Raw genomic sequence first — 26,488 nt, forward strand, 5'->3', positions numbered from 1 at the left:
AAGACAAGTTGTGGTTTTCTGCTCTCAGATAAATTAGTGAATAAATTATTAGCTGCTTGCCTGCTTCATGAGTACACTGAAAACTGGGCATTGCTTGGTGTTTCTGAGGGTCATGGAACTGATTAGAGAGCAGCCCGAGGCTGTTGCAGATGCTGCGGCCGCATCCTGCATTGTAGATCCCGCAGTGAGCAAAGGGGCCAGACTGGATGACCAGCAACCCAGCTCTAAAATTATGTGACGGCTCTTCTCTTCGAAGCCAGGCATTGCCTCTGAATGCAGCATGTATCTCCTTCCTTTTTCATAGGTTTCCAACAACAGACGGCCCACTGTGTGAGAAAAGGGAGAGGTGTGGTGAAAAACTTGTTTTGTGATCTCGAAACGCAGCCCAGTGGGAAACAAAAGAAATGCATGGAAAGGGACTGCCCACCAAGGTAGGGTGTGTGTGTGTGTGTGTGTGTGTAATAACAGGTGGCGCTGTGGGTAAAACCTCAGCTCCTAGGACTTGCCGATCGCATGGTCGGCAGTTCGAATCCCCGCGGCGGGGTGTGCTCCCGTTGTTTGGTCCCAGCGCCTGCCAACCTAGCAGTTCGAAAGCACCCCAGGGTGCAAGTAGATAAATAGGGACCGCTTACCAGCGGGAAGGTAAACGGCGTTCGGTGTGCTGCGCTGGCTCGCTAGATGCAGCTTGTCACGCTGGCCACGTGACCCGGAAGTGTCTGCGGACAGCGCTGGCTCCCGGCCTATAGGGTGAGATGAGCGCACAACCCTAGAGTCTGGCAAGACTGGCCCGTACGGGCAGGGGTACCTTTACCTTTACCTTTTTACTCATGGGTAATGATGGCAATGAACAGCAGTCTGTCAGAAGAAATGTAGGCCAAAAACATTGTGATAGATAGATGATAGAAGAAAGGACACATTTTAAAAAGAACTGATAAAACAGCTTAAGAAATGAATAATATTAAACTGGTAATAGCATAGTGAATAAGAGAACAATGTGTCAGCCCACATCCTCTGTCCCAATTTCATTTCAGCGACAGGCCTGCTAGGTAGACAGCTCTCTAAGGCAGGGATGGAAGAATATATGGCTCTGCAGAGACTGGGCTCCATCATTCCTGACCATTGGCCATACTAGCTTGTGGGGTGATGGAACTTGGAGCCCAACCATGCCTGGATGCTCACAGGTCCCCACCTCTGCTGTAAAGCAAACCACCATCTCTCAGCTCCCGTTCCATTTCTGCAACGCAGCCTGCCTTAAGGAGCAGCTGTCAGTGAACACTCAGAAAAGGCACCATTTAAGTGCTCGGTATTATCCATTTTCTGTCATAATTCCCCAGGTGTCTACAAGGAAACACCTGACCTATCTCACTAGCCTGGGCAGGAGAGGTGTCGTCAGCCAGCTGAGAGGTTAACAGGTTGTGTTTGGGGAAGCTGTGGTGTGTTTTTAACACTCGATTGTGAGCCGCCCAGAGTGGCTGGGGAAACTCAGCCAGATGGGTGGGGTATAAATAATAAATTATTATTATTATTATTATTATTATTATTATTATTATTATTGTTGTTGTTGTTGTTGTTGTTGTTGTTGTTATTGTTATTGTTATTATTATTATTTCGCTGAGGAGAGAAGCATCTATGGTCCCCTTTCCCTTAGGAAACACAGTAAGGGGGGGAAAGGTCTTTCAGTGCACAGTGATGGGCAGTTTTGATGACAACACTGGTCACTCGACAAACCCTCTCCACCTGCTCTGTTATTTACAGCATGTTTGAACATTGAAGGGTCTGATTGGCAAAGCGAGTCATGCATCAGGTTTCCATTTTGGTGTGCATCTTGATAGCAATAATACCTAAAGATTCCAGAGAGGATATGGCATATGTGAGTTTACGAAAAGGCCAATTCCTGAGACACATGGCAGCTGTTTTAAATTCTTGACTGATGTGACGAACCTACCTAAATGTGGGCCATATTAGAAGGGACACCAAATATGTGGTTTGCTGTTGCCTTTTACTTTTTAATTGCCCGTAGGAGGTATGGGGGGACTTTAATTGGGACAATGGTGCATGGGGACTGTAAAAACAACAACACTCTCCTCCTTCCCCTGCTGTGGTCTTGATGAAAATCACACCTCCATCACTACTTTTAGTCTCAGTGTGCTATCAGCCTCAGCTGAAACCAAAATGAACACTTTCCTCCTGGAGCTCAGAGGAGATTTCCGTGAGTGGGTGCGAATGAGAATTCCTCTCCTTGCCCCCTGCTATTAGCAATTATGAAACAAAAGCTGCAAGAGCAAAGGCGCATTTAGCATCATTTCACAAACCCCATTGAATTCAATGGTCAGTGAATATAGGAATGCTACCTGAAATCTATTGGTTTGGGGATCACCCAAGAAATCAACATTTAACCATGCTAGCAGGTGGCATGTTTTGAACTTTGGCATAATGTTGAGCCCAGAAGTGATTTCTTTAGCTGAGAACATTCCTCCTAACTAACCTTGCTTTGCATCTGTCAGCAATTGATTTTATGACATATCCCACTGATTTTACAGTTGAAACGCTGGTCATCAGTTAGGGAAATTGCCACTTTTCATGCCTCCTTAGAAGCTATGCATACCAGTGTGACCAGAAGAAAAATGACCGCTAGTCAAAAAACTCACTGCTGCATCTGCATCAGCAAAACCAGACACCTTCATCTCCTCCAGCTGCAATAAAACATGTCTTTCCTGTATTGGTCTCTACAGCAGGTGCTGTAACTCTCCAATGGCTTGACTTTACCCTCAATGACACACACTTCCATCTTCTCCCGAGATATATCGGTGCTGACAATAATAAGCAGTAACATCTCAGCAAGGCGAAGTCTTTGACACCCCATGTAAATAATTTTGTAAAGTATCTGAACCACACAATGCAATGATTCCTCAGGTCTAATTACTGGGAAGCCAGCTGACAGCATAATCCGATCTGATAACTAATGGCCTCTCTTAATATCTGAGCATAAGCCAGAGGCTCAGAGGAACTTTGTGATTAGATTAAAAAGAGTGCTAGAGTCACCAAGGAAACTACATGTTTGCTCAGAAGTAAGCCCCACTAAATTAAATCAGATTCATTCTCAAGTCTCAGCCCACGGGATCTTTCGACCCTCCATTTTCAGTGAATGGGGCTTGTGTGGCAACACAGTTCCCTTTCACTGGTTCCATTTGGGATGTGAAGTATAACATTTGTGGGCCCATGGGGGGATGCACAGGCAGCAAATGACTCCCAGGAGAGATGTGTTGGGTTCAAATTAGGTCACAGCCATATGGATTACAGACAAAATAGGTTTGGCGTAGGCATTGGACATGTATCCCACAATCAACCAACCTACCTGCTGGTTGATAGACAGTTGTGGTTGACCATAGGTGTCCCCCCATGGAACAAACCACTTCCAGCACACTCCAGTGGCAGGGGGTGCTGTAGCCCTTCAGCCTCCAAGCTGGACATGAAGCATCACTTCCCAATATACCTTAAGGGGATACCCCTATGGAACAGGCAGTGAGCTTTCCTACCATCTATCCCCACTAAGAAAGTAATGTAATTATATACATACTATTCACAGACTAAAAATCCCCCAACAATAGCAAATACTGCTGCTGCTGCTGCTATTATTATTATTATTATTATTATTATTATTATTATTATTACTACTACTACTACTACTACTACTACTACTACACAGAGCCTACGGCTTGCTGATCAGAAGGTTGGCGGTTTGAATCCCCGCAACAGGGTGAGCTCCCGTTGCTCAGTCCCTGCTCCTGCCAACCTAGCAGTTTGAAAGCACATCAAAGTGCAAGTAGATAAATAGGTACCGCTCTGGTGGGAAGGTAAACGGCGTTTCCATGCACTGCTCTGGTTCGCCAGAAGCGGCTTAGTCATGCTGGCCACATGACCCGGAAGCTGTCTGTGGACAAACACCGGCTCCCTTGGCCTATAGAGCGAGATGAGCGCCGCAACCCCAGAGTCATCCGCGACTGGACCTAATGGTCCGGGGTACCTTTACCTTTGCTACTACTGCTACTACTATTAATCTGATTTCCTTTCCAGATCTGTGATGAACACAGAAATTGTGGTAATTTCCACTCCTGTTTCCATTTCTAATGGCATTCTCCAGTGTCCCTAATTGCTTGGCAGAAAACATCATCTAAGACACCTCTGTCCCTTTTGATCAATTTATTAAGAAACTACTTCTTCCCCTTTGCTGTGCATTGATATTTAGCTATGCCGTGGGCTGGAGAGATCAATATGTAATTTCCCAAAGGTGTTTGCTTTTGAACAAATAAGTGAAAATCTAAGATTTCAGGCGAAGGTCAGTACTGTCACTGTTTTCCAGCAATGCTACTCCTATCCTCTGGACATGTAATTGGCAGCGGCAGATGCGCAGTCAGTGGGGATTAAAGGGCTTACCAGCTCCAAGTTAATATATGGGGAGGATTATGTAGGCTTCCTAGAAAATGTCAAAGGTGTAGACTACAGTAATTAAACAAGTATGCAAAGGACCACGTTTTGTTTCCCATCGCCAGCTGTCCATCATTCAGAAATTGTTTGTCCAAGTGAGACAGAGAGTTTGTAAATACGTAAGTTTCTAAACATTGGTTTTCTTTTCTCTGAAGGTTTTTTTTGGAAAATAGAAGCACAGAAACAGAAAAGATAACTGGGCACCTGCTCCCAATTAATCAGACACCAGGTCCTCTTCAAAGCAGCTCTTCTGTCATATAGGATGAGGACTGTAGCCTGACTTGCTAACTGAAGTAGTGCTGAAGTCTTGCACTAGCAAATTGGTGCAAACACACACACACTGGGTTGTGCTTTGCATGCCATTTTCAGAATGTGTTAGAGGAGGCATACAACCTCCATTCTGAATAGCAACCATCCATGCAGAAGTAATCATGGGAGTTTGTTTGATACATGAGGGGATTTCCAAAGGGTAGATGCCATTATGCTAAAGGCCCGTTTCCTAAATTGCATATCACATACTTCCTGTTGCAATGGTATCTACAGGAGGCCCTCTCTTGCAGATCTGCAGCGATCAGATGCATGTATAATGGTTGCAATGACCTTCTAATGTTGGTTCTTGGGTTTGTTTATAGGAAATACTTCTCTACCACCACATTGTGTAACATCAAGGTGGTGTACAACAATTAAGCATACAGCATCCTTAAAAACAATTCAGGTCATCATTAAAGTGGCTGGCTAATTAATTGAAACAGCTGCAAAGGCTTGTCGGCATAATAAATTCTTCTAGAGAGGCCCCAAAGTCAAAAGTAAGGATGCCTTTACAGGAAGAGTGTTCCATGTCATGGGACCTGTGGTGCTAAACGCCTGACTTCTGGTGGAGGCCAGCTGGCCGCTGTAACTCTCTGTAATTAGATCTTTGCTCCCATCTCTAAAATGGGTATAATAAGGGTCTGTTTCCAGGTGTGGTTATTGTGAGTGTGAACACGATAAAGGTAAAGGTAAAGGTATCCCTGACCATTAGGTCCAGTCGTGGCTGACTCTGGGGTTGCAGCACTCATCTCACTTTATTAGCCGAGGGAGCCAGTGTACAGCTTCCGGGTCCTGTGGCCAGCATGACTAAGCTGCTTCTGGCGAACCAGAGCAGCGTACAGAAACACCATTTACCTTTCTGCTGGAGTGGTACCTATTTATCTACTTGCACTTTGACGTGCTTTCGAACTGCTAGGTTGGCAGGAGCAGGGACCGAGCAACGGGAGCTCACCCCGTCACAGGGATTCGAACCTCTGACCTTCTGATCAGCAAGTCCTAGGCTCTGTGGTTTAACCCACAGGACCAACGTCACAAATAAAATATGCTAGGTGCATGATAGACAATAATGAAATCCAGGCAACTAATGTTTTAGGTGAGACCGATATGTGCGCAATTGTGATCCTGCACAAATTGGGGTTGCTTGTACTTCTGCTGAGCTGATATGCAGTTTCCCATAACCCAGAGGAGGTAAAGTTGCAAGCCTGGAACATAACATTTAAGCAATATACTCTTCTCAAAGTTTCCTTTGTATTACTAACGTTCATTCTCTGGTTTAGCATGCATGCCCTTTTTGATGCTCCCCAATTCTTTTTGTTTTGCTCTGAAGATGGTGGGCAGGAGAATGGCAGAAGTGTTCAACCTCCTGTGGCCCAGCAGGAGAGAAGAAACGGACCGTCCTTTGCATCCAGACAGTGGGATTAGATGAGCAAGCTTTGCCTGCTGAGAAGTGCAAACATCTGCTGAAACCAAAGACTTACCTTTCATGTAACAGAGATGTCCTGTGCCCATCAGACTGGACCGTAAGCAATTGGACTGAGGTACGTTCACAACACACTGTAGTTGTATGTGTTACATGCTCAGACCTTGGTCTTTTCTTAAAGAGCTCAGAGCAGCGTACATATCCCAGTGATGCCTCATTCTTGGCGCAGCTTCAGCAAAAGGAATACATCGTGTGCCTTCCAGACCATTCTCATGGCCTATGAAAAAACCTATTTGTCTATTGCCCTTGAACAGCGGTATGAACAAACAAGCCACAAAGTCTTCCATTAACCATTGTTTCCCATTTTCTCTAAACCAGGAAACTGTGGTTATCCTTTCTGGAACAATCCAAGATATTACACCATGTTTTGAAGCTGATTTGATATCTTGGTTTGTTCCAAAGCAGCTAGCTGCAATTTCCCAGTTTGGAGGAAATGGGGAAACTGCTGTTAAACCAGCAAAGTGGGGGATGAGTAAAAGGCTTGATCATCATCTTGACTCATTAAGATGAGATGTAACTTTCCGAACGAACTCACAGAAAGTCTTGGCAGTTGCGGTTAATGGAAAACTTTCTGTTGCCTCCTGCCCTATAGAATAAATAAATAAGTAAAATTAAAACTCTGTGGTTATAAGAACCGTTTACTTCCCCTTGACTGTGGAATGTCAGGTTTTGCAGGCTCCCACCATTGCAAAATCTTGGTTTGATTTTGCTGTGGTTAGTTACTAGCAGGTGCATAACAGGTGTGTTGCTTCTGCCCTCAGTTCCTTCAAGCTGTTTTCTCCCGCCCTCCTGCAAAGAATTAAACTGAAGGATGAGATTGGATTTGTGTACCAAAGTTCCTCCGTTGCCCATTTTGTACGCCCCATCAACTCCCTCTGCTTTCTGTACAAATGAAAACGTGACGCTACTGTTAATTGAATTAAACATGGGTTTGATTTCAGCTAATTTTGATGATGAAGCATAAAGCCTGTATGAATTACTGTACTCTGCTTTCAACAGAGTCCCAGTTGTCTGTGGGGCAGGTTTGCATATGAGGCGACAGTTTGTGTCTGCTGAAAAGTAGTGCAACCTGCCCCCCCCCCCCCCGGAGCAGCATAGACAAGATAGCAAAATGGACACCAAAGATCATAGGGGTTGCTGGGCAAGTTAGAATCCTGCATCATTATGCAATGTTTTGTTTTTCAATGTGGCTAATGAAAAGACAGATAACGGCTTATTCACAAGCTTAGTGAGGTCTGCATGTGGAGCTGTCTGAGACTGTGGCACTTTTTCTCTTCTTAAATTTCTTTTATTGAAACTTTTCAACATGCAATACAATAAAAGCCAAACTAATATAAATAAAAGGGGGGGGGGACATAATACGTACAGTGGTACCTCTCGTTGCGAATGGGATCCGTTCTGGAGGCCCGTTCGCAACATGAAAAGCCCGCAACCTGAAGTGCCGTATCTACGCAGGTGCACAGTGTGATTTGGTGCTTGTGCGCATGCGCGAAGCGTGATTTAGCACTACTGTGCATGTGCGAGCAGCGAAACCCAGAAGTAACCCTTTCCGGTACTTCCGGGTCGCCATGGGATGCATGCTGAAAAAACGTAACATGAAGCAAACGTAACATGAGGTATGACTGTATAACAAGCACACAAGAAAGACAACACAGAAAAAGCGGAAGAATAAAAAGTAACAAAGTCCTCTATCCGAGGTGCATCTTTGTTAAAGTTTGTGGGTCGTAAATCCTTTGACCCGCTGAGTCTGCTGCAACAGCCCTGCAATAAATTTGATTTATTGCCACTCCGACAAACTCCAATGGTGCCCACACGCTGCCACTCTTCTCAGTTGCTGGATAATAGCAGAGTTCACACGCAGCGTAAAATGGCTTGTCTGTGTCTTTGTGGTGTCTTCAGTAACTCAGTTCGACACCAGTGATTCTATTCTATCACTCTTTATTTAGAAGCATAACAAACAGAAAAGAAAGCCTACAGAATCTAGCTGCATGCTTGCAGCTTTCTGCCTCTAACAAAAAACGAAACTACCTTGCTCACATTCTCAGACAGACTGCTCTCCAGAGAGAGCTCAGCCCCCACAGAGCACAGATCAAAGGAAAATGCCCGGGTCATGTGGGCAATGCACCCAGTGAATCAGAAAGCGTTAACTCTTGACTGTCCAGAACCACAACAATCTTAACCCTTGCCCCCCACAAAAGGTGGTGGACCTTCCCAGCTCTCACTGGGCAGCTTTCTTCTCCCAGCCTCCTTCCTTTCCCTGCCTCTCACAAAGGGTCCTTCATCATCTGTCCATTACCTTCTGTGTGGAACCTCATTAACTGAGTAGAGGACATCAAAAAAACAGAACAAAACGTATATGTAGAGTTAACAGAAGGGGGGGAAGCTAGAAATCAAATCAAATATGAATGTCAGAGGCTTAGTGCTGTCCAGCTGGCCATAGATAAGACTCCGGGCTCCCAGCCAGTTCCAAACAATTGATTTATTTGACCAAGTTCAAACGTACATCTCCAGCGTTTCCATTAACCTCCTTCCCCTTGTGCGCAGTTGCTCCCTCTAATGTTACTTCCTCCTTTTCCGCACCCAGCATGCAAGTCTGCAGAAACTCCTCCCCTTACTTCCTCTGTGTACAGCATGACTTGTCCCAGGCTCATCCTCCTCCACCTCTACGTCAGACTGACTGTCAGGCGACAAGCTGCTGATAATCTCTTTAGGCTCTCTATAACTGCTGGTTTCTGTCCTTTCATCTTTTCCCGTTTGCCTCTCCCTGACAATAAACAAGAATAAAGATAGAAGATAGAAATAAGGAGGACTTCCGGTTCTTCATCTACCAATTATGTAAATAAAGATTATTCTTCAATCCCAGGCATCTTAAGTTCCTTCATTCTTCTTGCCACACAAAAAGTCTCTTCGATTGTTACTCTCTCTAAAGGTCAAGCATAGTCTTTCTCTGGTCCAAAATGGTGGCACTTTCTCAAAGGGTTGTAGACACAAGACCAAATAAAGCCACTGAACTCTGCTTACGGGTGTCAGGACCGGCTGGGTCTGTGCAAGTATGCATGTATGCAAGTGTACAAGGTGAGAATTGGGTGAGATATCTGAAGAAACGTTATTTATTTTGCAGTGTACGGTGACCTGTGGTGGAGGTATACGAACACGTAGCGTCACCTGTACCAAGAACAATGGAGAACCATGTGATGTTTCAAAGAGGCCCCATTCTAAAGCTCTGTGTGGCCTCCAGCAGTGTCCATACTCCAGAAGATTGCTGATACCTAATTTCAAACTGCATGGTGGAAAGATAATCAGGAGAACTGGAACAGATCCCAGAAAAGGCCCTGGGGTCAACTGGCCAACTACCAAACCAAGCCCAAGAATCCTTACCACAACAAAAGGACTTGAGCCCAGAAATGTTACTTTGATGCCTACATCCTTAAGCATTGCAAACTCTTCCCAAAAAGAAAATTTGGATGTAAAAATATTACAAAGTAATTCCAGTGGGTCAGACATTCCTAAAAATTATTCCTATGTATTTAGTGATGGCAGCTTACTGCAAAATAGTACTTTCGGGCCTGTTACAAATAATTCAGGTGTTTTGAATTCTACAAATGTGGGGAACATATCCCCCATAATACCATACAATTATTCAGACATTGGCTTTATAAACAGGGACTCCTTTACCACTAATCCCAAGTCGTCGGCTGTAACCCCAAGGTATTTAACGGAAGAATCTAGTACAGTGTCTAACGGTACAGATGGAGAAACAAAAAATAAATCCCAGAGCAAATGGCCAATGAAAAGTTCTCCTACTACCATCACTGATGGTAATACATCAAGCAACTTGCCGACAGATTATCATGCAGACAGTTTTAGACACATTTCTGTTACTCCGGTAGCAGAGGTAGGAATTTCCATGACAACGATAGGTCTCGGAGGCCTTATTGTTCAAATAAACACACCTGCAAATACAACATCAGATCCTGTCACAGTACAACCAGCAGTGTTAAATGATACTTCAAGAGACAAGTCTGCAGATAGAACAAAACCAACATCTTCTGTGGATGAGGCACCTACCACAGAAGGTCCATTTCTGCAGGATACTGACATGCCAAAGACCTGGGATGAAGCTTCCAAGAGAATTTTGTTGAATGACTCTGAGCCAGAACATCCAATGGAGTCCAGGAACTCACCCAATGATGCCTCCTGGTTGGTGGGGAACTGGAGTGAGGTGAGTCTTGAGATTTCATCCTGTTGACTATAGTCACTTCGCTGCCGCCTTTATCATTATTTCAGCTCTATTCCTAATGAAAGCAATTATCTTTGCACAGTGTCTATAAACCAGCCTTTAAAGGCAGAGGGCCTTCTCAGTAGTGGTGCCCACCCTGTGGAACGCCCTCCCATCAGATGTCAAGGAAATAAACAACTATCTGACTTTTAGAAGACATCTGAAGGCAGCCCTGTTTAGGAAAGTTTCTAATGACTGATGTTTTATTGTATTTTTAATATTTTGTTGGAAGCCACCCAGAGTGGCTGGGGAAACCCACCAGATGGCTGGGGTATAAATAATAAATTATTATTATTTCTATTACTGTCATCATCATCATTATCATTTGGGCTTCTGCAGGCCCATTTTATCATTCATTCAAGATGTGGTTGAACTGATAGAAATGTGAGGAGGCTGTGGTTTCATACAGTAGCAATTAAATCCCAAGGCATAAATGAGTTGCTCTGCTTCAGGTGTGGGGAACCCTTTCCCCTTCTGATGTTGCTGAACTACAACTCCCATGATACTTAGCCATTGGCCATGCTTGATGGGAGCTATGATCATAGAATCATAGAATCATAGAATCATAGAATCATAGAGTTGGAAGAGACCACAAGGGTCATCGAGTCCAACCCCCTGCCAAGCAGGAAACACCATCAGAGCACTCCTGACATATGGTTGTCAAGCCTCTGCTTAAAGACCTCCAAAGAAGGAGACTCCACCACACTCCTTGGCAGCAAATTCCACTGTCGAACAGCTCTTACTGTCAGGAAGTTCTTCCTAATGTTTAGGTGGAATCTTCTTTCTTGTAGTTTGGATCCATTGCTCCGTGTCCGCTTCTCTGGAGCAGCAGAAAACAACCTTTCTCCCTCCTCTATTCTCCCTCCTCGCTCGCCTGCAATTTTTCTCATATTGACTGTTTGCACCAGCCAGCCAATTCTTTGGCTGCCAGCTTTTAGTTATGTATTTTGTTTTGTGGTATATGCTAGAAGCAGCTGGGGGGTGCGGTGAAATGAGCTTCTTTCCCCATTTACTCTCTGCTTTCCTGGGCTGCAGATGAAGTGCTAGATTTGCATAGTTACAGGTAGGTAGCTGTGCTCTAAAGGTAAAGGTAAAGGGACCCCTGACCATTAGGTCCAGTCATGGCCAACTCTGGGGTTGCGGCGCTCATCTCGCTTTATTGGCCGAGGGAGCCGGCGTACAGCTTCCGGATCTTGTGGCCAGCGTGACTAAGCCGCTTCTGGCGAACCAGAGCAGCGCACGGAAACGCCGTTTACCTTCCCGCCGGAGCGGTACCTATTTATCTACTTGCACTTTGACGTGCTTTCAAACTGCTAGGTTGGCAGGAGCAGGGACCGAGCAACGGGAGCTCACCCCATCGTGGGGATTCGAACCGCCGACCTTCTGATCGGCAAGTCCTAGGCTCCGTGGTTTAACCCACAGCGCCACCCATGTCCCTGGTCTGCTCTAGTCAAAACAAAATAAAAAAAATCCTTCCAGTAGCACCTTAGAGACCAACTAAGTTTGTTATTGGTATGAGCTTTCGTCTGCATGCACACTTCTTCAGATACACACTTCTTCTGTGTATCTGAAGAAGTGTGCATGCACACGAAAGCTCATACCAATAACAAACTTAGTTGGTCTCTAAGGTGCGGGTGGCGCTGTGGGCTAAAGCCTCAGCGCCTAGGGCTTGCCGATCGAAAGGTCGGCGGTTCGAATCCCCGCGGCGGGGTGCGCTCCCGTTCCTCGGTCCCAGCGCCTGCCAACCTAGCAGTTCGAAAGCACTCTCGGGTGCAAGTAGATAAATAGGGACCGCTTACTAGCGGGAAGGTAAACGGCGTTTCCGTGTGCGGCTCTGGCTCGCCAGATGCAGCTTGTCACGCTGGCCACGTGACCCGGAAGTGTCTTCGGACAGCGCTGGCCCATGGCCTCTTTGAGTGAGATGGGCACACAACCCTAGAGTCTGTCAAGACTGGCCCGTACGGGCAGGGGTACCTTTACCTTTACCTTTAAGGTGCTACTGGAAGGAATTTTTTTATTTTGCTAGATTTGCATCTTAGCAATGCGATTAAAAACATCAAGTCTCAAAAGCCCTTTATTTCTGTTTTGTTTTTGCAGTGCTCCACCACGTGTGGTGTAGGGGCTTTTTGGAGAGTGGTGGAATGCAGCACCAAGAATGAATCCGATTGCCGGCACATGAGAAAGCCTGATCCAGCAAGGAGGTGTTACGTGCGCCCTTGTGCCCAGTGGAAAGCAGAGGACTGGAGCAAAGTAATGGTGCTTTGGAAACGAGTCTTTCCAGTTTCCAGGGTCTTTGAAAATTATTATGATGTTAGCTAATCTGGCTTTTAGAACTGGAAGGGGCTTCAAGGTGGCAAACTGTCCGACTCGAATTCAGAGAACCAAAATTGCTGAAAAGTTCCTGGTTGTATGGTGCTCTTTGCTAAAAGCATTAACAAAAACCGGCAAGTAATTTTGTGCAAATCCATATTGCAGCCTTGCTTTATCCCAGACAAATCCCAGCTTTTCGGGGCCAACGTGACTGATGCTTGTATCATTAAGGAAGAAAGTGGAAAGGGAGGCTTAATCAAAAAAGATTGCAGGTCAGGATCATGAATCCAATTACGCATCTAATTTTGATACAGATGCTTTTCTGTAACAGCAGCCCCCATCATACCAATTATTTCTAAATGGACTCACTTTCTTATGAGCCCAAAAAAAAATATTATATAAAAAATACAATTTTCTTGATTATTCAAATTGCAGCTGTTTTTCTCATCATAAAACATTGCTTATTATTATTATTCCAGGAAGCTGGTCAAAGGCACTATCTGATTATGACAAGCCAGGAATATTAAGCGTGGAAACTTTGGTAGTCTACTTTCTGAGGCAGGATCAGTGTTGTTGAAAGAACTGAAAAGTTTCCCTTCCTTGGTCCTTGATCTAAGTTTTGGGCCCCGTATCATATTTTCCTTTTTCAGTCTCACAGAGGTGGGGGCTGGATAAAAATCCAACGGGAAGAGAGATATCGCCCAAAACATTTTTTTAGAGGAAGTTGCCTTTCATATGAAATAATAAAACAATGAACAGGGTGGTGATACAATGACTGCTGCAATCGTAGTCTATTGCATCTGCAGTTGTTTAAGATAAAACCTATTGGGGAAAGAAACTACCGTATTTTTCTGTGTATAAGACTATTGGGGGTTGTCTTATATACGGCATGTTTAAAATATTTATTTCTTAATTTTGGGTTCAAAAAATAGAGGTCATCCTATACATGGGGGTGTCTTATAGATGAAAAAATACGGCACTTTTGCCATTTTTATGGACGTTTATTGTCGCCAGTGCAAATAGATAAATAGGTACCACTGCGGCGGGAACGTAAACAACGTTTCTGTGCGCTCTGGTTTCCATCACGGTGTCCCATTGTGCCAGAAGCGGTTTAGTCATGCTGGCCACATAACCCGGAAAGCTGTCTGCAGACAAACGCCGGCTCCCTTGGCCTGAAAGCGAGATGAGCACCGCAACCCCATAGTCGTCTTTGACTGGACTTAATGGTCCAGGGGTCTTTTACTTTACTCCTGATAGTGTGGGAAACCCATTGCAGATTCCCTTGTAGCTTACAGTAGAAGAGCAATGGCTGGATATTGCTAGAAGCTGCCTGTCCGGAAGCAGCCTGTGAGATGGTAACCGGCCCAAGTTCACTTGGGGAACTTCATGCAACTTCATGCCAATTGGGGATTTTGAATATTTCTCTTGGAAATATTACCTGGCTTCCTAACACTGCCTGTTATTGAGATGTGCCCACCATTGTGCCAGCACTGCGCTGCCCTCCCTGCTACCTCACTCTGTTGGTAAGCAGCAGTGACCCCAACATTGGGAAACCAGGAAAGCAGAACAATTGCTACTGGATTTGGACCTAAGTTTCCATGCACTTCCTCCACCACACTAGGCCTGTAGTGCAGTTGCCTGCAGATCCCTGCCAGGGCTCTCTGACACTGCAGAGACCATCTCCTTCTTGTCCGTTTTTTCTTCAGTGCTCCTCCAGCTGCGGAGGCGGTTTCAAGACCCGCAGTGTCCTTTGCCTTGATGTTCGTAGCAACAGAACCCTGAGGCCGTTTCACTGCCAGTTTGCAGGACACAAGCCACAGCTGAACGTCAGCTGCAACGTAGAGCCCTGCTATGAGTGGCGGGCGGAGCCCTGGAAGGAGGTAGGTTGCCTCTACGGCAAGCTATTAGGCTGAATTATTAACTGCTAATTAGGGCCACCACCTTACCAACAAAGGTCCGTATAGTTGAAGCTATGGTTTTCCCAGTAGTGATGTATGGAAGTGAGAGCTGGATCATAAAGAAGGCTGATCGCCGAAGAATTGATGCTTTTGAATTATGGTGCTGGAGGAGACTCTTGAGAGTCCCATGGACTGCAAGAAGATCAAACCTCTCCATTCATAAGGAAATCAGCCCTGAGTGCTCACTGGAAGGACAGATCCTGAAGCTGAGGTTCCAATACTTTGGCTACCTCAAGAGAAGAGAAGACTCCCTGGAAAAGACCCTGATGTTGGGAAAGATGGAGGGCAGAAGGAGAAGGGGACAACAGAGGACGAGATGGATGGATAGTGTTTTCGAAGCTACCAGCATGAGTTTGACCAAACTGCAGGAGGCAGTGGAAGACAGGAGTGCCTGGCGTTCTCTGGTCCATGGGGTCAGGAAGAGTCAGACATGACTAAACAACAACAACAAGGGCCACCACTGTGATGTGCCGCAACATTATGTGCATTTAATCTCAGCAGAAGGTGCACAGCTATCACCGAATAGCTCTTCAGTTCCTCTTGGGGCAGCCAGCTCATTTTTGACCTATAGCTGCCTGAGCCACAGCTTGAGTTTTCCAGAGCTGCCACCCCCAACAGCTCAACAGCCCATCAACCCCAGGCCTGCGTGGCACCAGTGGTATTGCCACCAACCTTTTAAAACCACTATGCTTATATAAGAGGCAGGAGAGATGAAAAGGGCCTGCCAGATTTGGAAGGCTGGCCGGATGAAAAAGGGCCTGTACTTTTTGAAAAGAGAAATTTAGCATGCACAACTTCATACCCCAATACTGAGAAAGAAATGATCATGACAGTGAATGGGGCATGATGTATCATTTTGCCCCTCCCCTGCAAGCTTCCCCCCCTCCCAAATGAAGAAGGCGCCTTCGTTTCACCACATCCTGTTAAGTTGTGGGCGAACATATCAGACGACACAGTGATTTCTCCAGAGCAGCTCTTTATTGTAAGCTGGACAGACTGAACAGCAAACAGCTCAGCCGGCCTCCTTTTATAGGAGCCGGCTGTCAACATTGTAGCAACAACAACCCAGGGTTTCCCGCCTAAAATAACTGACGTGGACCTGAGTGAAAACTATCTACAGTAACCCCCTGCTGGCCCAGGGTGAGAACATCAGTACATAACACATCCAATGCAGAAATGCAGACGACTAACCTCTTAGCAGGCCAGTAATTTCTTTTTGCATGCCAGTATTTTTTTGTAGGCAACTTAAACTGCTGGAATATGCACAGTTTGCAGATCTAACATGTAGAACAAGAGAACAAGAAGAACAGTCATTTAAAGAAGATTGGAATATGTTTATTGAATATATGGTGGGAAATTTTTTACACTTGAAAATGCTGGCAGCATTAAGATAAATTCAACAGTATAAATAAGTTTTGATGGAGGTAATAATGGATTACTGAATGGTTTAGTTTATATAAAAGCGGCAGGGATTTATGCTATGTAAAATGAACCACAGAAAGAGAAGAAGGGAAGTCATTGATATTTTAAGGTTGTATAACTGCCACTGGGCCCCATCTGATAGATGATATTTTTGTCTTAAAACAGTATATCTGTAAAACTCATCTTCCTCATCTTTCAGTTGGTCCAGAGTCAAAACAGTTGCTCCCATCCAGTTTTTCCATATTACCATCCTTTCAGTAATTTTTAATACAGTATAGGATTTCCCTACAAGGTGACTTTGGCATGCGAGTATGGGTCAAGTTTATTTTTATTAGACAATATGTTCCATATCTTCCTAACTGACTTAGTTGTTTCTAGAGTCACCTGAGATTTCGAGTATTTTGATCCTAGTATTGAGCAGCCCACCAAAGCTGCTGTATAGACATATTCTAAGGTGCCCACGTCAGAAAATTATTACCAACAGTGAGTTTCCAGTATTTAATACATGACAGTAAATAAGCATAATTATATAGTTCCAAGTTTGGAATTCCGAAACCACCATTTAAAATTTTTAACTGCATTCTCAGCAAGGATATTCTCAGTGTTGTTGAGCCCCAAAGGCATTTCCTAAGCAGGGAGTTTATCTTTTGGAAATATGATCCTGATATAAAAACTGGAAGTCCTCTCCGTAAGATGTGTTCTTAAAGATGTACACTGCCCGGGGATCTTTTGATAAATATAAATTGAACAAATAAAATAATAATGGTACATTTATTGTTTCAACTTCCCGTGGGACCTCATGGTAAAATAACCACAACAGTAATGCAAAATGTCTTCCAGTGTTCTGTTTCATGCGGAGGAGGCATTCAGCAAAGAGTGGTGAAGTGTGTCAACGTGGAAGACAGCACCGCTCATTCCCAGAGCCTCTGTGAGCAGAAGTCCAGGCCTGCGGGTTCTCGGAAATGCAACCTGCGAAAATGCGTTGGTAGCAGAGGTGGGTGTCTCTCAGCAGCAACAAATACAAAGGAGCCGCCTTCCACACAACCAGCTGCTGCTTCATTTGCTCAGTCCCTCTTTAGCTGACAAATATCTCGAGGACTGCATCTTAAGACCTGGGTCAACACCACTGAACAATAGCTAGGTGCACGTTGACCGTATATCAGTTTCAATTCCCAAGAGAGGTTCAGCAGGGTGCAGAAGGGCTGTCCCCTTGTCTCCAGACCGAAACTGATTTGAAATTTAAATGCCTGCCATTTTTCTATTGTGGCACTGACACGGGTTTTAGGGTCATGCTACAGACTAATGAGGAATAATAATTAGAGCTGCGGAATGATGGTGCTCTTACTGAAAATGGGGGGGGGGGGACACAACACAGAAATCACTTTTTACTGTAACGTCAAAGATGCTCCTGAACCTGGTTATTAAGGGGCTCGAACAATGCAGACATGATTAGACTAGCAAGCATGATCATCACAGTTCATGAACCAAAGCAGGATTCTTCAGATGCATGGTTTTCTGGATAAAAAAAACGCAGGCATGAATCAGGTATTCATCGGCACATTTGCCTGGGTGGAAATGCTATCTGTCTGCAGCCCAATGCTTTCAGTGGATGCATGCATAACATGACTGTGAATCTTCTATCCACCATCTGATACAACTAGTCAGACAGGAATGCAAGTCTTCCAGGAGAAGCGTGCCTTAGCTGAGTGGCAGAACACATGATCTTTATGCAGAAGGTCCTTGGTTTAATCCCTGTTTTCTTCCGGTGGGGCTGAGAAAGACTCCTGGCAGAAACCCTGGAGTCATTGCCTGACAGTTTAGACCAGGGTTTCCCAAACTGGGGTCCCCGGCTGTTGTTGGACTACAACTCCCATCATCCCTAGCTAGCAGGACCAGTGGTCAGGGATGATGGGAATTGTAGTCAAAAAACAGCTGGAGATCCTAGTTTGGGAAAGCCTGGTTTAGATAAGGCATGGAGCTAGAGGTAGACTCAGTGTGAAGCAGCTTCCTAGAGCTGGATCAGGGCAAACATTCAGAAGGGAAGTCAAGAAAAACTCAACAATGACTTTCTGGAATACATTGCTCATTTTTGCATAGGCCTATGGTAAGCACGAATGCTCAGATAATGGTGATATATGCTCCATACTTACTGTATTTTTAGATATGTGGGATATACATAAGTCCATATGTTGAGCTCCCTCATTTTTCTACATCTGATGACTAAGGCTCTTGTTTCTTTTTCCTTATGCAATGCCTTACCAAAGTAAACTCTACAATTGTACTGTTCAATATGTACTATTCCATAGTACATATAATTGTGTCACAATTCTGTGGGGGGGTCGGGTGCTTTGTCCGTCCGTCCGTCCGTCCCCCCGTAGAACACATGTGCACATTGGTAAAACACCACACAAAAAGATTGTTGAAGCTGTCATTCATACAGTTGCAGCAAGATTACCTTTTTGCATTGTTCTAGCAAAGCACGCAGGTGCCTAAGTAGCACAGAGAGAGGATGCAAACACAGTGCAGAAGCTGAAAAGCTGCAGCAAACTCTGCAGTTCCAGTTCTGGTAGATGATTGCAGAAATTATCCTAGTTCAGGCTTCCTCAAACTCGGCCCTCCAGATGTTTTTGAGACTACAATTCCCATCATCCCTGACCACTGGTCCTGCTAGCTAGGGATCATGGGAGTTGTAGGCCAAAAACATCTGGAGGGCCGAGTTTGAGGAAGCCTGTAGTTAAACCAGAATTCAGGGAGACTGGCAGAGTGAACCACAGAACCAAGAAGGAAATGATATGTGAGAAATCATCTCATCCATAATAAAAAATAAAAGAGATGCAGGATGTTGAATTCTTCCACCATTGCACTATTTCATGTTTATTTCTTGTGTGGACTCCATGAACCTGACTATGTGAACATATGAAGCTGTCTTACACTCAGGGCTTAGTCACCCTTACTTTTCAGCTGCTTTTCCAAGGCACAATCCATGCTTTGAAGCTCAGTGTCTGAGCATCCTTCCCCCCGTCCCCTCCAGAGCTTCCCCCACAAAAATCCACTCTTTAAAGCTGAATAGGAGCACACAGCAATCCACTGAAAACCTGAATTGACGTTCTTTCTGATTGAGTGGTAAAGAGCAGGTTGCCGTAGGGAAAGCTCAGGGGCACGCACGCACAAACACACACGCACACAGAGAGTGCTTGGACACAGAGCTTTAAAGTGCAGACCTATGCCTGGAAATAAAGGGACAAAAGGTAAGTGTGACTAAGCCCTTTATCAGACCGTTGGTCCATCTGTCTCAGTATCCTCTGAATACTGAATAATAATAATAATAATAATAATAATAATAATAATAATAATTAATAATTTTATTTATATTCCGCCCTCCCCAGCCGAAGCCAGGCTCAGAGCGGCTAACAACATTAAAATGATACAGCATTCTAAAATCATTTCATTATAAAATCACTTCAAATCAGATTAATGGCAACCATTGGGCTAGAGTTCTGTGAGGATTGCCAAAGGAGGGGGTCAGGCTGTGCCTTGGCCAAAGGCCTGGTGGAACAGCTCTGTCTTGCAGGCCCTGCGGAAAGATGTCAGGCTCGCAGGGCCCTAGTCTCTTGGGACAGAGCGTTACATCAGATTGGGGCCACAGCCGAAAAAGCCCCGGCTCTAGTTGAGGCCAGCCTAGCCTCTCTGTGGCCTGGGACCTCCAAGATGTTTTTGTCTGAAGACAGTAAGGTCTTCTGTGGGACATACCAGGAGAAGCAACTACTCTTCAGGATGATGACAACCTTTGCCAGTCTTACTTGGAGATGCTGGGGATTGAACCTGGGATGTTCTGTGTGCAAAACTGTGCAAAACAGATGCTCTACCACTGAGCTCTGGTCCATGGGGTCATGAAGAGTTAGATACGACTAAACGACTAAACAACAACCACTGAGCTACAGCCCCAACCAAAGTGACGAAAACTTTGGTCAGGGCAGGGATGGGAAGCCTGCAGCTCTCCAAATAATGTTGGGTGACAGATCCCTTCATCCCTAACTGTTGCCATGCTAGCTGGAGCTGATGGGAGTCTGACAACGTCTAGAGAGGTTTGGAGGGTGGCAACATGAGAACGGGCCTTCTCTGCAGTGGCTCCCCGTCTGTGGAATGATCTCCCCAGGGAAGTTCGCCTGGAGCCTTCATTATACACCTTTAGGTGCCAGACAAAACATTCCTCTTTAATCAGGCCTTTGGTTGATCTGATTTACATCCTATGCCCTTTTAAAATGTGTTTTTTTTGGGGGGGGGTATTGGGTTGCTGTTTTTATTAGGTATTTTATGGTCTTATATCTTGATTTTATTCTGTGAACTGCTCTGAGACCCCTTGTATAGGGCAATATATAAATTCAATAAAAATTTAAAATAATAGAGTGCCACAAGTTCACCACCAGTGCTTTCGGTAATTAACAGCACGCTTAGACTTCAACCCTAAGCACACTTCCTAGGACGAGAAGCCCCAGTGAACACTCTGAGACTTACTTCCAAGCAAGCAAACATATGGTTATGCTGTCAATTTCTTTCCTTCTGCCTCTCTCTGATGTCCTATAGTGTTGTCCTAACTCTGTAGGGACCAAAAGCTACTGCTGTTTCCTTTTATGAACGTGTGTGGGTGTGTTTCTTCACTGCAGGTTTGCCTTGCGGCAAGGACAGGCTGTCTGCGAATTTCTGCGAGAAAGTGAGGGATCTTGGGAAATGTTCCATGCTATCGGTGAGGAATCAGTGCTGTGCCACTTGCAAGATACCCGGGGATGCTAACGCAACAGGACCTCAAAAAGCGACCCATGCCTGAAATTGCATGACTGAGAACTAGGACTGCTAAATCAGAATGTGAAACGGAAGAACGTGATCCAACAGGGTGTAAGGAAGCTGTAGCATCCCAAAGGCCGCTGGGCACCTGCCCCAGCCAGCATGGCCAAAGGTCAGGACTGATGGGACTTGTAGTCCAAAGCCGAAAAGCCAAAGCCTACTGGGGTGGAGCTGCAATGCTAGTTTCCCAGCAGTGGTGGCGCTGTGGCTTACCAAGTAGGAGAGGGACATGGCAGCAAAGAGGGCAGGGCTGTGCAGGCACCAGGATGCTAGCACTGCAAATCTGCCCCAGCAGGTGAGCCACAACTGCCTGAAGGGCCACAGCTTCCCCACTCCTGCTAGAGAGCTACACTGCCACTCCCGCCATGGAGCTATAATGCAGTGGATTTAAACCGTCTCCAAATCCAAAGATCGCCTGAACCCTTTGTCCTGATCTGCAACATCGGGTTCACTTATTGTACTGTCTGTTCTGCATTATATGCTTTTCACCTTCACTGTTTCTTTCCCTCTTTCTGGCCTCCTTCCCTCTGCTTTCCCCACCTCTCTTTAAAAAACACACCAAAAAAATGCTTTTGGTGCTATGCTGGAAATGCCCCAAGATGCTAAAGAGTTGTCATCATAATCTTCCTCACAGTACACCTATGAACTCAGTTATTTGACATAAATTGCCACCTTGTTAATTCTGGAGTTCCATGTGGGGAGATTAAGCCTCAAAGGGAAGTTTGGAAAATAAAGGCATCAAAACAAACCTACCTTACCTGGAGATCATTGGAAATCCTGTCCAGGGTGAGGTTTGTCATATTCTTGTTACCTGTACAGCAGCTTAATTGACACATATACCTCTAAGGGACTTGAGCAATTTTTGTTTTGGTCTTTAAATATGGTGCTATTATACCACCACGGTGCTAAAACTTGCATGGTGCCTAAAAACTTCTGTAGAATGGGCTGACCGATGTATTTCTAAATCTACACCTGCTCTGGAAATTATCCTTTGGGCAAGGCGTTGCTGTGCAATGCCTGCCATATTGCTTTTTTGAGAGTTACGTGATGTATTTTTCTAAAGCGGCTTCAGTTTGTAAAGTACAGAATGTTTTATAACCCCTCGTGAGAATAAAAAGTATATCTGCTTCTTTGATGCTGGAAAGAGCTGTAACTGGGTTTCTGCACGAAAGGGCATCTGTGTGCGTGAGACCGAGGTTAGATGTGCTCAAACAAGATGCAGATAGATGGCCACTTCGAATGACACCGTCACGTGAAGGCTGCCATGTGCAGAAAGTGGCATGGATGCCAGCCGGTGGAGTTGGAGCCCTTGTGCATTCCTGCGTTGAGAAGACCCGGTTCCCTAAAGCTATCTAGTAAGGTGGTACACAAATCTGTTCAATAATATTTCACATTTATGTAGTGTCTTGTCCTCCAGGAATCGAGCGGCAGGTAGCGAGGCTTTTCCCAATCATTTTTAACGAGAGAAAACTTTGGTACGTTAGCACCTCAAGGCACTTTGGACAATACACATAGCTAAGCTTTGGTTCTTTGCTGCAAAATGCAAGGTCTTCTACTAACTTGAATGCCAAGCTATGCTCTAATTTTAGCTCGTGTGTGGATCAAGGGGATGCACCTCTGAGAATTGCCCTTGCCTCCTGTGGAGTGCTCACCCCTCCTTTCCTCTCAGTACACAGAGATTCTCTCATGCTTCCTCCTCCTTGGAAGGAGCTGGTGGGGCTGGTGGGATGAGAGGGGGCTGTTGTGTACAGTGGTACCTCGGGTTACATACGCTTCAGGTTACATACGCTTCAGGTTACAGACTTCGCTAACACAGAAATAGTACCTCAGGTTAAGAACTTTGCTTCAGGATGAGAACAGAAATCGTGCAGTAGCGGCGCAGGGGCAGCAGGAGGCCCCATAACCACTGCATTGAAGTTCTCACCCTGGCCACCAGGGGTATCATGTACAGTGGTACCTCGGATTAAGTATTTAATTCATTCTGGAGGTCCGTTCTTAACCTGAAACTGTTCTTAACCTGAAGCACCACTTTAGCTAATGGGGCCTCCTGCTGCCACCATGCCGCCGGAGCACGATTTCTGTTCTCAACCTGAAGCAAAATTCTTAACCCAAGATACTATTTCTGGGTGAGCGGAGTCTGTAACCTGAAGCGTATGCAACCCGAGGTACCACTGTATATAGTTTTTGCCCAGGTCCACATCAGTTAATTAAGGCGGGAAACCCTGGGTTGTTGTTGTTAAAATGTTGACAGCCGGCTGCCTATAAAAGCAGGCCGGCTGAGCTGTTTGTTGTTGAGTTCACTTCCATCTTACTTATAAATAATTACTTGGAGAAATCTCTGTGTCGTCTACCATGTCCGCCCACTATTTAATACTGGTGACGAAGGTAGGATCAGATGGACATCAGAGCACAGCCAGATTCGAACACTCACTGAGTGGAATAACTGAGCTGAAACACGGAGCGAAATCACTGAACAAAAAGGCATGGGCAGGGAATCAACAAGTACCTGCCTCTCCCTTTCCCCATCACTAGCTGCTGATTCTCTTCCCCTTGGCAACAGGCCCCCACAATTTGAGATCCCTGAATTGCAATGAGTTGGTCTAGATGAAGCTTCAGGTCCCTGCCAACTCTACAGTTCTACGATTCTATGATTCTAACCCACTGGGGATCATAGAATCATAGAGTTGGAAGAGACCACAAGGGCCATCGAGTCCAACCCCCTGCCAAGCAGGAAACACCATCAGAGCACTCCTGACATATGGTTGTCAAGCCTCTGCTTAAAGACCTCCAAAGAAGGAGACTCCACTACACTCCTTGGCAGCAAATTCCACTGTCAAACAGCTCTTACTGTCAGGAAGTTCTTCCTAATGTTTAGGTGGAATCTTCTTTCTTGTAGTTTGGATCATCCTCTCCACATTCTGCATTTACACATACACACACACACCTTGTTCCTCTTCCTCCTGGCTCTGCCTCCTGGCCTGGCATGCAGTGCTTTCAAGGGTTCAAAGCATGTGTTACCTAGCTGCCCAAAACCCTGTAAGGTAAGCCAATTTTTGTTGTTGTTGTTTTTTAAAGGAGCAAATACAGCCATGACCAAAAAAAAGATGATTTTTAAAAGAGACAGCTGTACAGATGTCCGAAGTGTTCTTCAGTGAGTGCCTAACAAATTTAAACTTCTCCCAGCACCATCCACTTTTCTATGCATGTGCAAAGCTTTTCCTGTCTACTGTAGAACTGGAAGCATTTCCAACAATGCTACTTTGGAAGTCCTGGCTTTCAGCATCCTAGTGAGCAGCATAAAATTGTCCTCCAGGACCTCACAACCACATTTTCCCATGTCATTGGTGTTCACATGCACCATGAGTGCCAACCAACACTATCTACCAGGCTGTGTGCCATTCTAAGACTCCATGGGCGTTGAACGCTGCAAGGAGCTTCAAAGCGCTTCTGCTATTTTTATTGCGTGCAGAATCAATAGCATCACTCGGACTCTCCAGCCTGCTGCGTTTGCCTGGAGTGAACTTCTTCACCAGGCTGAACAAAAAAGGAACAATTGGTGTTTCTCGAAATGGTATATTGTTTAGGTGCAGCTGGCAATGTTAACTGTTATTATTATCCGCCCTTGCTTTCCAATTGAGGATTGTTCATTCTCTCCCCTTGCAAAGTGCAAGGCTAGGACAAATCTGTCTATTCGAAGAGGATGTTTTGTTCAAGCAAGCATCCCACTGGGTCCCTCTCAGCATCTTTCCTTTTGGGCAAATGACCTGTTACATTGCACTTTCAGACCTGATGCCCCGTGGCACCATTTCCTGCTGGAGAAAAGGTGTTTTGGAAGGGGAAGGGGAAGGGGAAGAGGACCTTACCAGGCCCGGATGTAGGTTTGATGAGGCCCTAAGCTATTGAAGGTAAAGGGGCCCTTTATGTGTCCAGCTGTCCTTTGTCAACAACAAATTGTTGCTTTTTCGTGTTGAATATATGCAAATGGTAATTCATGGACCTAATAGGTATCTAAAGCCATTTGCACATGTTGCCATGCAACCAGTCCATGCAGAATGTAAGGTAAAGGTAAAGGGACTCCTGACCATTAGGTCCAGTCATGGCCGACTCTGGGGTTGCGGCGCTCATCTTGCTTTACAGGCCAAGGGAGCTGGCGTACAGCTTCCGGGTCATGTGGCCAGCATGACTAAGCCACTTCTGGCGAACCAGAGCAGCGCATGGAAACGCCGTTTACCTTCCCGCTGGAGTGGTACCTATTTATCTACTTGCACTTTGATGTGCTGTCTAACTACTAGGTTGGCAGGAGCAGGGACCGAGCAACGGGAGCTCACCCCATCATGGAGATTCGAACCACCAACTTTCTGATTGACAAGCCCTAGGCTCTGTGGTTTAACCCACAGCGCCACTCGCATCCCTTACCCTATATATAGAAATGAGCAAACCAGTGATATTTTACGGAGCAGGCCAGCAGGCGGGGCCCATTACTTACATCATAGGAACCTATACAACACAAAACACTGTTGCTGTATGTAGGTTTTATTTTATTTGTTTTTTATCTTATATTTTGGAAATGTACATCCAGTTTTGTTTTCCTTTAAATTTTTTGGGGGGCCCCAAGAGAGTGGGGCCCAGAGCTATAGCTTGTTTAGCTTATACATAAATCCAGCACTGGACCTAACCCTTCCCTTGCCATCCTGTTTCATCTGATTCCCACAGTGGTTTAACCATGAATCCCTCTTCACATGGAATTGTGGATATTGTAGGTCTGGGAGGGGAATAGGGAGTCTCCCAGCAACTCTCAGGACCCTTCACAAACTACGGCACCCAGAGTTCTTTGGTGGAAGCCATGGCTGTTTAAGGCGGTGTCATGGAGCTTTCAATGTAGGGTGTGAATGTGGCCAGTGTTTTTATTTAAAAGCAGCAGCAGCAACAACAACAAACAACAACACCTAGTCAGGCTCAACCCCCTCACTCTGTTCTCCAGGAATCATCTCTAAACACCCACCCACCCCCACTTCTCATAAGGAAATGTTTCTAAATTACTGCAATCACTCTACTGAATCATAGAGTTGGGAGGGACTGTGAGGGTCATCTAATCCAGCCCCCCCCCCCCTGCAATGCAGGAATCTTTCACCCAACAGGGGGCTCGAATCCTTAACCCTGAGATTAATAATCTCATGCAGCAGGGGGGGCATCTTGTCCTTTGCTTCAGACAGTGAAGTGTCTTGGCTCAGCCTTGATAATTGAGAACAAAATATCCAAGTCAGTGGAAATGAGTTGATCTGTAAATTATAGCGAAAAGGGCAGGCTAGGTGAGCTTACCCTGTGCAGATAGTTTTCGGGTCAGGAAGAACAAACTAACCATATACACAAGGTGAGCTCACCTAGTAATTGCAATTGACAAAG

The 26,488-nt window shown here is 45.3% G+C and overlaps 1 protein-coding gene across 1 annotated transcript in view; it reads left to right on the forward strand.

The window, feature by feature from the left end:
* ADAMTS12 (ADAM metallopeptidase with thrombospondin type 1 motif 12) overlaps positions 1 to 22,220 on the forward strand; it is a 120,222-nt gene extending 98,002 nt beyond the window's left edge. The window contains exons 17-23 of the mRNA XM_083402623.1: positions 305 to 431; positions 6,122 to 6,332; positions 9,396 to 10,496; positions 12,651 to 12,803; positions 14,570 to 14,743; positions 17,084 to 17,237; positions 20,908 to 22,220. Of these exons, the coding sequence (XP_083258749.1) occupies positions 305 to 431; positions 6,122 to 6,332; positions 9,396 to 10,496; positions 12,651 to 12,803; positions 14,570 to 14,743; positions 17,084 to 17,237; positions 20,908 to 21,068 (2,081 nt within the window). The 3' untranslated portion in view covers positions 21,069 to 22,220. The remainder of the gene's footprint in view (positions 1 to 304; positions 432 to 6,121; positions 6,333 to 9,395; positions 10,497 to 12,650; positions 12,804 to 14,569; positions 14,744 to 17,083; positions 17,238 to 20,907) is intronic.
* The last annotated feature ends 4,268 nt before the right edge of the window (positions 22,221 to 26,488 follow it).

Source organism: Podarcis tiliguerta, assembly GCF_965153285.1.
Source record: "Podarcis tiliguerta genome assembly, chromosome: 11".
NCBI classification, from domain to species: Eukaryota; Metazoa; Chordata; class Lepidosauria; order Squamata; family Lacertidae; genus Podarcis; species Podarcis tiliguerta.